General features: G+C 37.9%; 1 protein-coding gene across 1 annotated transcript; it reads right to left on the reverse strand.

Moving 5' to 3' along the window:
• Positions 1–930: 930 nt before the first annotated feature.
• On the reverse strand, positions 931–1,868 carry LOC116109326 (transcription factor bHLH36-like). The gene is made up of 3 exons (XM_031395561.1): positions 1,578–1,868; positions 1,126–1,470; positions 931–1,012 (listed from the first exon to the last, which is right to left on the reverse strand). Exons 1-3 carry the CDS (start codon positions 1,866–1,868, stop codon positions 944–946), a joined length of 705 nt encoding a protein of 234 aa, XP_031251421.1. The 3' UTR covers positions 931–943.
• Between the last annotated feature and the right edge of the window lie 11,785 nt (positions 1,869–13,653).

The raw sequence follows: 13,653 nt of genomic DNA on the forward strand, positions 1-13,653 counted from the left end.
TTTCGACGTTGTCCTCACCACACACACTTACCTTTGCTAATTCCTCAGAATTATGCACTCATCTTACTCAGTTCCTTCCTTGGTCAACTGATTATACTTGGTCGACGAGTGCTCACATCTCGATGTTTTGGTCGATTTCGAACTTTGCACCAACAATATTTAGTCAAAGTTCCAAAGTTGAAATCCCCATATTTTAACTGGATAAAAAATAAAATCTAAGTTTCATGTAAGGAGTCTTATTAGACTCAAATATAAATGTTGTGTGAGGAGTCTTATTGCACTCAAATAAAATGTTAAGGCTATCTCACCTAGTATTTTTTTTCTTTTAGGTATAGAATAGCAACTTAACATAGCTTAACATACCTATACCAAACTTCCAAAATGCGAGCACATTTTTGTAAAATTTGGATATTTCTCTTTGGTGTAAATACTAAAGCCAACAAATTTTTAAAATTTTTGATATTAAGGAAAATTTGATTAACATTTTGTTTTTCTTTTCTATCGGTTTCTAACGATAATAAATCATTAATCAACAACTTAAAATGTGATCCGGATTACGAAGACATTGAATTAAGGAAATAATATATATATAACAAATTCAAAAGCCAAAGAAGGATAAACGCAAATAGATCATCAGCAGGAATCTATCACTCAGCATTAATGGAAACCAGAAATTTTAATGAAAAGATCAATGAACCATATATTGTGTGGCTAGGGAATGAAGCTAGATGCATGAATTAATAAGAAAGAAGCAACAAATTGATAATCCAACATAATAAACTCTTATGTCAAAATAAAGGGCTGCCGAAATTTATTATTAGCAACATGAGCATCAATCTAATGAAAACAGAAGAAATACCTGCTAAGCAACAACCTTTCGCGAGGTTGAATAGTATTGACACAATCACACATCAATCAGTATATCAGAACCTCGCTAATTCAATCATGGGAATGTTGATTTCATTATTTTTCGTTGCAGTTCACACATATCAATGCTTCTTCCATCACTCACCTGTACATGGTGCATGAATTTAGAGATTAGAGGAGCCATTGGTTCATACATAACAAGAGAAATTAAAGCTATATATTTTCCTAATATTCAAAGGGTTGACAACTTAAAATTACCTCAGATTGAATAGTGTGTAGAAAACTTTCATTTATTTTAGTGGACATGCAATTAACGATATTTAGGCCTTCTCCACTGAGAACTTCCAGCACTCTCGAAAGAGGAAGCCCTTTTGTCAAGGTAGTACTTACAACAACTTCTATTCCTTCCAAACAAGCTCTAACCGTGACACTGTCTTCTTTATGTTTATCAACTTGTGAGCATTCGGATGGAAAACTTAATGCTGATGATTCCGAAAATCTTTGAAGTTCATCTCTCCTCTCACCCTTCTCTTGGATCCTACTTTGTAGATCTTTTATATACTTCACAGCCTCGTACATGTGATCAGATATAGATCTCTTCCCCTGATTACAGAGATGACAAAGTTCTTTGATCTTAATACAAGTAAGATTTGCAGAAAATTATGCAAAAGAGTTCATATAACAAAAGGAAATTAATGAAAGATGTTGACCTTGAGATATTCAAGAGGAAGTAGAGATCGTAGATCCCTATAAAGGGTAGCCATTTCTTGTCTTCTTTGTCGTTCGATATCTCTATGCATTATCTTTCTTTTCTTACTGTCTCTGGGATTGTCGTCATTGACACCAAAACTAGCGTTTGATGCTTTTGTGGGTTGTCTAAAATCAGAGTTGTTGGATTGATCTTGTTGGCAATTAGGATAAGAAGATAATTGAACCAGAAGATCATGATGATCATGATCGGTTTGGTCAAAGTGAAACGTGGATGATGGAATATTGTCCATGATCTGTTATAGCCTCCAAATCTTCTCTACTCTGATAATGTCCACTCCAATATTTATATACTAAGAAGGGGAAGTTATTGAGAAGGAGATATGCTTAATTAGTTGATCAGGATAACTTTGATAGGCTTAGGGTTTCAGGATTTTGTATGTTTTTATGGACAATAGGTGATTTCAGATGTGACCTCATTCTTAGTCTGTCAAATGGGCGGGGCAGCGGGGACTCCTTCACCGTACCCATCCCCACCCTCAAAATCATTCCCACCAACCACCCCATCCCCGTTACGGATGACAGGAATTCCCCTTCCCCACCCAAATGGGAAGGTTGGAGGCCCGTCCCTGCCCCGTTAATTTTATATAACATAAATTAATTTGAGTATTACTAACACACATAGTTATTCTCGTCCACATGACAAACACTTAAATTATCGTTTAAAAATAATTAATTATACATAAATATGGTCAAGGTTTGTTCTTGTTCAATTGTTTAGGGATGGAAATTAGGAAATATAGGTAGGATAATTGTGTAATTAGGTGAAATATAGGGATATTAGTGAAAAGTAAATATTATTTACATTTTGTTAATTTATATATTATATACGGGGCGGGCCGGGGGAAAGGCATCAACCCCCCCCGCCCATCCCAGAGGACGGATTAAACACCCCCCACCCCCGCCCCTATCCCACAAAAACCAGGGCTTGGACGGGTCCCCGAAACTCGGGGAACATTGGCATGCCTACTCATTCTTCTCTTAATCACCTCTAGTTTTAAGTTACTATTCATTTTCAGGCCTGGATGTGAAAAAAAAAAAAAATCCTCACTTTATTCACATGTGAGTATTTAAATATATCACTTCATTTTTCAGTCATAGCGAGATTGATTTAAGTTAATAGGGATTTAATTTTAAATTTGATTTAGTATATGCCACTCGGTTGATTGTTTTAGTATTCTACAGAAATATTGGATCGAATCTCCCCGGCCTGTGAAGTATAGGAGAGGGTTTGGTAACTTTGATTTAAGTTTGAAATTCAAATAGAAAAGGTATAATGTGATTTGGTCAGGAATATAAGAAATCAACAGTATCAGAAGATCTTATTATTTTTCTTTTTACAAAAAAAAAAAAAAAAAAAAAAAAGTGGTATTAATATGATAAATCCACATTCTTCCACACACAGACAAGCAACGCACCAATGATGTATAATGTGTGCTGATTAATATTTCAATGATGTATTGTCATTATTGAGAGGGGACAAGATTAGGTGCCACATTTTAATCATAAATATGTGGACCAAGATTTACATAAGTAATACAACAATATATTTTAATCAAGTTAGCACAAAAACACAAATCGCAACTTGCCTTTTTTGAAGACAATTAATTCATTAACGTGCTTATAATATCAATACTTACAATAACAATATATATTTCAATATTATTTAATTTGTCTAATTTAATTTACATATATTAATATTTTGATAATTAATCTATTGTTCCTTTGACTAGATGTGTAAATGTTATTTATTTTACTAATATTAATTAAAGTTGTGTGTATAATAGATTCCGATACAATTTACTTTATGCAAATATTACTTTAACAAGGTTTAAGTAATTCCATTTCGCTCCATCTTTTATTGTCAATTTATGTCCAATAATGCAATCAGCACTCATATCACAGCTTAATATTAATAGGCAAATTTTTAAGGATATTGGTAGATATATATTAGAATATCAATAATTATTTATTGAATTTGACACATTAAAATGTAAAAAAAAATTTTACTAATTAAAAAAATAAAAAATAAAAATAAAAACCTTCATTAAAGTGATGCAATACTAACGTATCTTTGTTTATTAATATGTAACAATTAGCAATCCTTTACCCCAATATCATAATATATATGTTATTTTTTACTCAATTTGATTTCTTCCAATTTAATGCATATAGCTACACCGTAAATGCAATCTCTGAACCCCACAGACAATAATAAAGCATAAATAGTAAGATTCTTATAGAAATGATCAAAATCTTGATTTAATTTGATGGCTCCATTGACTATCAGGCAATATTTTTCTTGTAAAATATTGAAATATGATATATTCATATATTTGATAAGTCTTATATAAAGAAGTTTAAATATGAGATATTTTATGATCTCAAATAAAGTACATTCAATTTATTTTGTGGGTGAATCAGAGGATTTTTAAAATAACTTACTGTTGATGTTAAGATTTGCACCAACGAGATGTATGTAGATTCATTGGTAAATTATGTAAGGGATGTATGAAATCTGTGATGGAATGTTGAATCACGAATAAATCGAAGCACAAATAACAAAAGATTTTAAAGTGATTTGAATGTTTGATACAAACCTATACTCTTTTTTTTTTATTGTTTTCTGTGCTGACTTTTTGTTTTCACGTAAATATAGCTTTAAAGTAGGAATGAAAAGATCTAATTAGTAAATGAAGTTATATATGTTATAGGGATAATTTATAAATAAGTTAATTCTAAATTAAATGGCAGTGACATAATCCGCGTTTCTAGGATTGACCGCCCACATTTGCCCTCCAGTTTCTGGAGTTCGAAATTGGACTTAAAAACTTGTGTCCTTTGCTTGGAGTCGTCGCAGCGTGGTCGTGATCACGAACTATATTACCTTTGATGGGTGCAAATACTACTATCTCCTTCGTGAGCACGATGACACGATGTCCTGCATGGCGAGCATAAGCCCAGAATTGTTGACTGAGGGTGGAGTGTTTTGACAACATGATCTGCTTACTGCAATCTACTTCATGCGAGAGCAAGTTTTATCTTTACACAAATGTATAATCACGCATTTATGCAGGTGTGCTAACTGACATTCTTTTGTGCATTAAATGCTGACACACTAACGGTGCAGTTACTCACGTTTCCTCTGACGGTAAATGTTTCTTTTGCCCTTTATCATTGCCACATTGAAATGATTGACGCCTGGGGTTGATTCCGCTCGTAGCCTCTATAATTCCTCAAAATTGCCTTACTATAAGTTGGGACTTGAACCGTAGTTTACTTGATTCTTCTTTTGCTTTGCAAAAGAAAAACCCTAGCAACTTAGTATTGCATTATCTTTCCAAACCAGACTTTTATGGCTTTTCTGTGACTTTTCCGGTGATCTTCTGCAAAGTTGCTGCAAAGGTAGTTTTCTCTTTTCCTCTTGCTTGCTTATTTGCTTTATTTTCTTTGTCGTTGGCCTCGACTATTGGCTTCTGTAGAACTGCTACAAAGGTTTTAGGCTAGATTCTTGTGTAGTAGGCACAAACTAGTGGCTAGGAGGCAGTAGGGAAAGATTTCCGCCTTCTGAGGCCAAGGTAAGTACGTTTGAAGGCCAGTAACTAGAGCGCTTTATACACACAGTTGAAGAGTGTTACCCTAGGGCTTATAACTAATACTGGTCTTCATGTTTTCAGATGTTTGAGAATAGCGTCTCTTCCGCCGAGTTTTGTGGATAAGTAGATGACGCATCTTCTTCTTCCTCGAGTTCTCCAAGCACGCAATTTGTTTACTCTGCACCCCTATCGCAGACTGTTGGCATTGCAACCAGAACTTTCTAGTAATGAGGGTAGATCAGAGAGCAAAGAGAGCTCTCTTTTGCCTCAACTGAAGAATTCGAGTTATGTCCACGTTGCGTTAGGGAGTTATGGCTTTGGCACCATTTGTCATGACTTGATTACTTGAGCCAAGAGTTCTGAGGGCTTTCGCAATGTATCTACTGCTAGTTGCTAGATGCTGCTTTCTGCAACCTTTTATGGGCTCTCGGGCTTTTTCGTGCCGCATTTTGTGGTCACGGAGGTCTTCGCTTTGGGGTTTGGCGGCGAGGTAGGGGGGGTTCGTCATTCCCATCAAACCTTCATGTCGAGCATTTTGAACCTTGATGGGAAGGTGCAAAAGCGCTAGGGTAGAGAGAGTTTCCCGTGTCCGGTTTCATGCTCGTCCTATTGACCGGAGTTCATCGAGGGCTTTCTACAATGCTCCAACTGCAGATGGCTGGATGGCTGCTTTCCCAACCTTTTATGGGCTCTCCAGCTTTTTCGTGCCGCATTTATGTGGTCACGGAGGTCTTCGCTTGGGCCAAGTCGCCTTGTTCGTCCCACTCTCTTGAACACGCTCGGCACTGGTTGTTGCCCAAGAAGAGCGAGTTGTCTGCACAAGGTGGTTTGCTCTCTCCTAGCGTGGGTTATCACCAGCACATTTGTTGCGGGCATCTCCGCGACGTGAGTTACTAGTGTGGTTGGTGTGTGTTCGGCATTCCCATCAAAAGCCTCATGTCGAGCTTTTATCTTTGATGGGAGAGTGCAAAAAGCACTATGGTAGAGAATGAGATTCCCCTTGTCCGGTTTCATGCTCGTCATATGAGCCAAGAGTTTCATGAGGGCTTTCCGCAATGTATCTAACGCGTAGTTTGCTAAGTGCTGCTTTCTGCAACCTTTATGGGCTCTCGGGCTTTTTCGTGCCGCATTATGTGGTCACGGAGGTCTTCGCTTTGGGGTTGGCGGCGAGGTAGGGGGGGTTCGTCATCCCATCAAAAGCTTTCATGTCGAGCATTTTGAACCTTGATGGGAAAGGTGCAAAAAGCGCTATGTGAGAGAACGATTTTTCCCGTGTCCGGTTTCATGCCGTCCTATTGAGCCAGGATTCATCGAGGGCTTTCTACAATGCATCCAACTGCTAGTGGCTGGATGCTGCTTTCCACAAACTTTTTATGGCTCTCCAGCTTTTTCGTGCCGCATTTATGTGGTCACGGAGGTCTTCGCTTGGCCAGTCGCCTGGTTGTCCCACTCTCTTGAACACGCTGGGCACTGGTGTTGCCCAAGAAGAGCGGTTGCTGCACAAGGTGAGTTTGCTCTCTCCAGCGTGGGTTATCACCAGCACATTTGTTGCGGGCATCTCCGCGATGTGAGTTACTATAACACGTCGTTCATAGGTGTCTTGCAACGTGAGGTTATATTCAACCACATCCGTTTACGACACTGCAAGCGGGATCTTAGCGCGAGTTATTGTCACCAAGCCTAATAGGGCTTGGAATCCTGTGCCTAAGGGCATCACGCTACTGTCTTGACTGTAGGAGATGTTCACTCATCACACTTAAGCTATGCAATTGCAAGGGCGTTGCAATGTGAGACGACCAGGGTAGTTGGGCACCATCTGGACAATGTTTTGCTGGTCCAAGGGCTTCGACCTCTGATGCCATCACTAGGACGTTGTTCAAACGCTACACTAGCGTCTCAAGTGTAGTAGTAAGGGTTCTAAAGACATTCATTACTTGTGGATCCGCTTGCAAAATGACTGATCTACCCCCTGATCTAGGTAGAGAATGTTCCTGGGGGACTGCCATTAGGTGATCTGTAGAAGCCTCCCTAGCTTGGCTGGTAACAACTTTGTTCTTTTAACTAGATTTGGTGCCATGAACCATGATTGATCTCATTGGAAAAACAAATAGAGCTTTGTGGGGGCTGATGCAACTAAATCAACCCTAGCAATTGCACTAGTCATGTTAAAGTTATAAAGAGATGAGTTCGAGTATTGTCCCACAGATATCAAAACAATTATTCATTATTACCTAAAATTACTTACACATTATTTGAGAAAATAAAATTTTAAATTGTAAAACCAACGAATTAAAAATAACCAAATTAAACAATAAAACAATGTAAAGAACTTTGCAATATTAATAAAGCTATGGTATAGATTTCCCTCTAATTAACTTGATGTGACTAAATCAACTATAGAGATCAAAATATTAATTATTCGTAATTACCTAAAACTATCTACACGTTATTTAAGAAAACAAAATTTTAAATTGTAAAACTAACGAATTAAACAATAAATCAATGCGAAGAACTTTACAACATTAATGAAGCTAGGTACAAATTCCCCCAAATCATGCTCAACAACTACTTTTAATACTCGTTTATTGTAACGCCCCATTTGAGGTAAGTAGTTAAGAGTCGTTGTATTACTTAAATATTTATTGGTTCAGCTTCAATTAAACTTATATGTTGTTATTTTTGTTTGGTTGGCCCTTGGTTGAATGGATGTATTGGTTTAGTTGAGTGATTACCCTGAAAATTATGAAGACTTGGCGAAATTTTGTGTTACAGGCTTCGCTGGGGCGAAGAATAAGCTTCGCCACGGCGAAGAAGAGCTGCAGCCCACGGAGTAGCTGTTGGAGTGTTTCGCCGCGGCCACGGAATTGTCTTCGCCGCGACGACGTGTCAGCTGAAAAGTTTTATTAAGTTTTAGATATTTTTCCTTAAGGGCAATTTGATCATTCTACCCCTAATTAGCAAGAAAAGTGGGGAGTAAAATGTAAGGAAATTTCATGGAGAATATGTTAGTATGGGGGTGTGATTGTAAGGAATCAAAGGATATGGATGAAATTTTCAAGAAAGAGCAAGGGCAAAATGGGGATGTTTGTGTATAAGTTGAGCTAAAAAGGGTTAAGTGTAGAGAACCCTTCATTTCATCCATTTCCACCACCTCTTCCATTCTCTATTTTCCTCTCAAATTTTCTTCAATCTTCCAAGGATTTCTAAGGACTTTTTGAGTAGTTTTTAGTAGAGTTTTAATCTAAAGCATCCTAAGGCAAGGATTCTTGCTTTAGATGAGAGTTTTAGTATGTTTTGGTTAAAATCTTATGTTGTTGTTGTTGTTTAAAGTTGTAGAGAGAAATCAAACTACCAAAGGAAAGGAGAAGTGTTAGAGAAGCTATTCCCTCACAAGGTAAGTAAATCCAACCAAGTTGAGATTTGAGAAAGTCTTTAAGTAGAGATTTCTTTATGTATGTATATATGATGTTTATAGAGAAATTGAGTAGAAAGATATGTCTACTTGTTGATAAATTGAATTGAGATGAGTATTCATGTTAAGTTATTGGATGTATTTCCTTTATGAGAAGTGTTAAGATTTTATGATGTTGAGTGGGTTTTAATTGAAGTTGAAGGGAGTTTTGATTTAACTTTATAGAAGTGTTTTCCTTTGACAGGGATTTAGAGTGTATGAGGGAGTTTTTCTCCCACTTTGGATGATTAAAAAGAAGAGAAAAGTTATTGCTAAAGTAGAGCTTTATATGCACATAAGTTGTATGATGAAATGCTCAAGAGAAGCATGAGTAAGAGTAGAAAGCCTTAATTTTTGCTACATGGCATAATTGCATCTCATAAGTGCATTAATGAGTATGAGTCATCCATATGTATTAAATATGCATTAATTATGCATTAGAGAAAGAGAGTAGAGAAAGAGTAGAGAAATTGAGTTGAGCTACTCTAAGAATAGAGAGAAAGAGAGAATGAGCACTAGAGAATTAAGAGAAAGTAGTGCTAAATAAGTGAATAGAGTAGGTTGTGCGATGGGGAACCTATGAGTATGGGTAGAGTATTCCCGCATGTACGCCGCATTGAGAGAGCGGCATGAGTATAAGAGAGAGAAGTAGTGCAGCCCGTGAGAGTGCATGCGGATGAGGGCTATACCCGAGAGTACCCGAGAGAGAATTTATACACTCACATGGCCAAAGGTTCCGAATCCATGCATAACCGAGTCTGATCAGCTAGAATGAGTACAAGTCACGGAGAGTGGAAGTGAGTCCCAGCCGTGCCTCCGATCAGATGGGGCCGTGACTTATTAAAGAGAGATTAGTAGAAAAGAGTTACGAGAAAGAGAAAACAGAGAGAATATAAAAGAGAGAGTAAATGAGACTTGTAGGGAAAGAATTAGAGAGAGTTACGGGGATAGATGAGTAGAGGATTTACTTATTGAGCATTGTTTTGTGCTCATCCCGTTGTTCCCTATGTTTTTGCAGGATGTAGGTGAGGACACAGTCGGATGGACGTCATCAAGCGAAGAGAACTGGCTACACTGTCCACCCTGTTTGATGTTTTTGTACATGATACTACTTTTTGTATAAAGAGTGTATATGTTTAATAAAAGAAAAAAATTTGGGCCCAGAATCGATTTGGTCAACGTTGCGTTAGGGAGTGAGGCTGTGGCACCATTTGTTCATGACTTGATACTTGATCCAAGGTTCATTGAGGGCTTTCCGCAATGTATCTAACTGCTAGTTTGCTAAGGGCTGCTTTTGCAACATTATGGGCTCTGGGCTTTTTCGTGCGCATTTATGTGGTCACGGAGTCTTCGCTTTGGGTTGGCGGCGAGGTAGGGGGGGTTCGTCATTCCCATCAAAAGCTTTATGTTGAGCATTTTGAACCTTGATGGGAAAGGTTGCAAAAAGCGCTATGGTAGAGAACGAAGTTTTCCCGTGTCCGGTTTCATGCTCGTCCATTGAGCCAGGAGTTCATCGAGGGCTTCACAATGCATCCAAATGCTAGCTGGCTGGATGGCTGCTTTCCACAACCTTATGGGCTCTCCAGCTTTTTCGTGCCGCATTTATGTGGTCACGGAGGTCTTGTGGGCCAAGTCGCTTGTTCGTCCCACTCTCTTGAACCGCTCGGGCACTGGTGTTGCCCAAGAGAGCGGTTGTTCTGCCACAGGTGAGTTTGCTTCTCCTAGAGTGGGGTATCACCAGCACATTGTTGCGGGCATCTCCGCGACGTGGAGTTACTAGTGTGGTTGGTGTGTTCGGCTTCCCATCAAAAGCCTCATGTCGAGCATTTTGAACTTTGATGGAGAGGTGCAAAAGCATATGGTAGAGAATGAGGATTCCCCGTGTCCGGTTTCATGTCGTCATATTGAGCCAAGAGTTCATGAGGGCTTCCGCAATGTATCTAACTGCTAGTTTGCTAGATTGCTGCTTTCTGCAACCTTTTATGGGCTCTCGGGCTTTTTCGTGCCGCATTTATGTGGTCACGGGGTCTTCGCTTGGGGTTGGGCGGCGAGGTGGGGGGTTCGTCTTCCCATCAAAAGCTTCATGTCGAGCATTTTGAACTTGATGGGAAAGGTGCAAAAAGCGCTATGGTAGAGAACGAAGTTTCCCGTGTCCGGTTTCATGCTCGTTCTATTGAGCAGGATCATCGAGGGCTTTTTTACAATGCATCCAATGCTAGATGGCTGGATGGCTGCTTTCACAACCTTTATGGGCTCTCCAGCTTTTTCGTGCCGCATTTATGTGGTCACGGAGGTCTTCGCTTGGGCCAAGTCGCCTTGTTCGTCCCACTCTCTTGAACACGCCGGGCTGGTTGTTGCCAAGAGAGGAGTTGTTGCACAAGGGAGTTTGCTCTCTCCTAGCGGGGTTATCACCAGCACATTTGTTGCGGGCATTCCGCGATGTGAGTTACTATAACACGTCGTTCATAGAGTGTCTTTCAACGTGAGAATATTCAACAATCCGTTATCGACACTGCAAGCGGGATCTTGGCGCGAGTGTTGTCACCAAGCTAGTAGGGCTTGGAATCCTGTGCCTAAGGGCATCACGCTACTGTCTTGATGTAGGAGATGTTCACTCATCACACTTAAGCTATGCAATTGCAAGGGCGTTGCAGTGAGACGACCAGGGTGTTGGGCACCATCTGGACAATGTTTCGCTGGTCAAGGGCTTCGGCCTCTGATGCCATCATAGGACGGTTCAAACGCTGCACTAGCTCTCAAGTGTAGTAGTAAGGTTCTAAAGACATCATTTACTTGTGGATCCGTGCAAATGACTGATCTACCCCTGATCTAGGTAGAGAATGTTCCTGGGGACTGCCAGTAGGTGATCTGTAGAAGCCTCCCTAGCTTGGTGGTAACAACTTTGTTCTTTTAACTAGCTTTGGTGCCACGAACATGATTGATCTCATTGGAAAAACAAATAGAGCTTAAAATCGCAACTTGCCTTTTTTGAAGACAATTAATTCAATTAACGTGCTTATAATATCAATACTTACAATTAACAATACTATATTTCAATATTATTTAATTTGTCTAATTTAATTTACATATATTAATTATTTTGATAATTAATCTATTGTTCCTTTGACTAGATTGTAAATGTTATTTATTTTACTAATATTGATTAAAGTTGTGTGTATAAATAGATTCCGATACAATTATCTTTTTATGCAAATATTACTTTAAACAAGGTTTAAAGTAATTCCATTTCGCTCCATCTTTTATTGTCAAATTTATGTCCAATAATGCAATCAGCACTCATATCACAGCTTAATAGTAATAGGCAAATTTTTAAGGATATGTGGTAGATATATATTAGAATATCAATAAATGATATTTATTGAATTTGACACATTAAAAATGTAAAAAAAAAATTTTTATCTAATTGTTAAAAAAATAAAAAATAAAAATAAAAACCTTCATTAAAGTGATGCATACTAACGTATCTTTGTTTATTAATATGTAACAAATTAGCAATCCTTTAGCCCAATATCATATATAATAATGTTAATTTTTACTCAAATTTGATTTCTTCCAATTTAATGCATATAGCTACACCGTAAATGCAATCTCTGAACCCCACAGACAATAGATAAAGCATAAATAGTAAGATTCTTATATGAAATGGATCAAAATATTGATTTAATTTGATGGCTCCATGTGACTATCAGGCAATATTTTTCTTGTAAAATATTGAAAATATGATATATTCATATTATTTGAATAAGTCTTATATAAGAGAAGTTTAAATATGAGATATGTTATGATCTCAAATAAAGTACATTCAATTTATTTTGTGGATACATCAAGGGATTTTTAAAATAACTTACTGTTGATGTTAAGATTTGCACCAACGAGATGTATGTAGATTCATTGGTAAAATTGACATAAGGGATTGTATGGAATCCATGATGCAATGTTGAATCAACAAATAAATCGAAAGCACAAAGAACAAAAGATTTTAAAGTGATTTGAATGTTTGATACAAATCCTATATCTATTGTTTTTTTATTGTTTTCTGTGCTGACTTTTTGTTTTCACGTATAAGTATAGCTTATAAAAGTAGGAATGAAAAAGATCCCTAACTTAAGTAAAATGTAAGCTTATATATTGTTATAGGGATAAATTTATAAATAAAGTTAATTCTAAATTAAATGGCATGTGACATGAATCCGTGCTTCCAGGATTGACCGCCCAACATTTGCCCTCCAGTTTCTGGAGTTCGAAATTGGACTTAAAAAACTTGTGTCCTTTGCTTGGATGGTCGTTGCAGCGTAGGTCGTGATCATGAACTATACTACCTGTTGATGGGTGCAAATACTACTATCTCCTATCGTAAGCACGATGACACGATGTCCTGCATGGCGAGCATAAGCGCCAGAATGTTGACTGAGGGTGGAGTGTTTTGACAACATGATCTGCTTACTGGCAATCTACTTCATGCGAGAGCAAGGTTTTATCTTTACATCAAATGTATAATCACGCATTTAATGCAGGTGTGCTAAGCTGACATTCTTTTTGTGCATTAAATGCTGACACACTAACGGTGCAGTTACTCACGTTTCCTCTGATGGTAAATGTTTCTTTTGCCCTTTATCATTGCCACATTGAAATGATTGACGCCTGGGGTTGATTCTCGCTCGTAGCCTCTATAATTCACTCAAAATTGCCTTACTATAAGTTGGGACTTGAACCGTAGTTTACTTGATTCTTCTTTTTCTTTGCAAAAAGAAAAACCCTAGCAACTTTAGTATTGCATTATCTTTCCAAACCAGACTTTTATGGCTTTTCTGTGACTTTTCCGGTGATCTTCTGCAAAGTTTGCTGCAAAGGTAGTTTTCTTTCTTTCTCTTGCTTGCTTATTTGCTGTTATTTTCTTTGTCGTTGGCCTCGACTATTGGCTTCTGTAGAACTGCTACAACGGTTTTAGGC

Source organism: Pistacia vera, unplaced genomic scaffold, assembly GCF_008641045.1.
Source record: "Pistacia vera cultivar Batoury unplaced genomic scaffold, PisVer_v2 Contig578, whole genome shotgun sequence".
In the NCBI taxonomy this organism is placed as follows: Eukaryota; Viridiplantae; Streptophyta; class Magnoliopsida; order Sapindales; family Anacardiaceae; genus Pistacia; species Pistacia vera.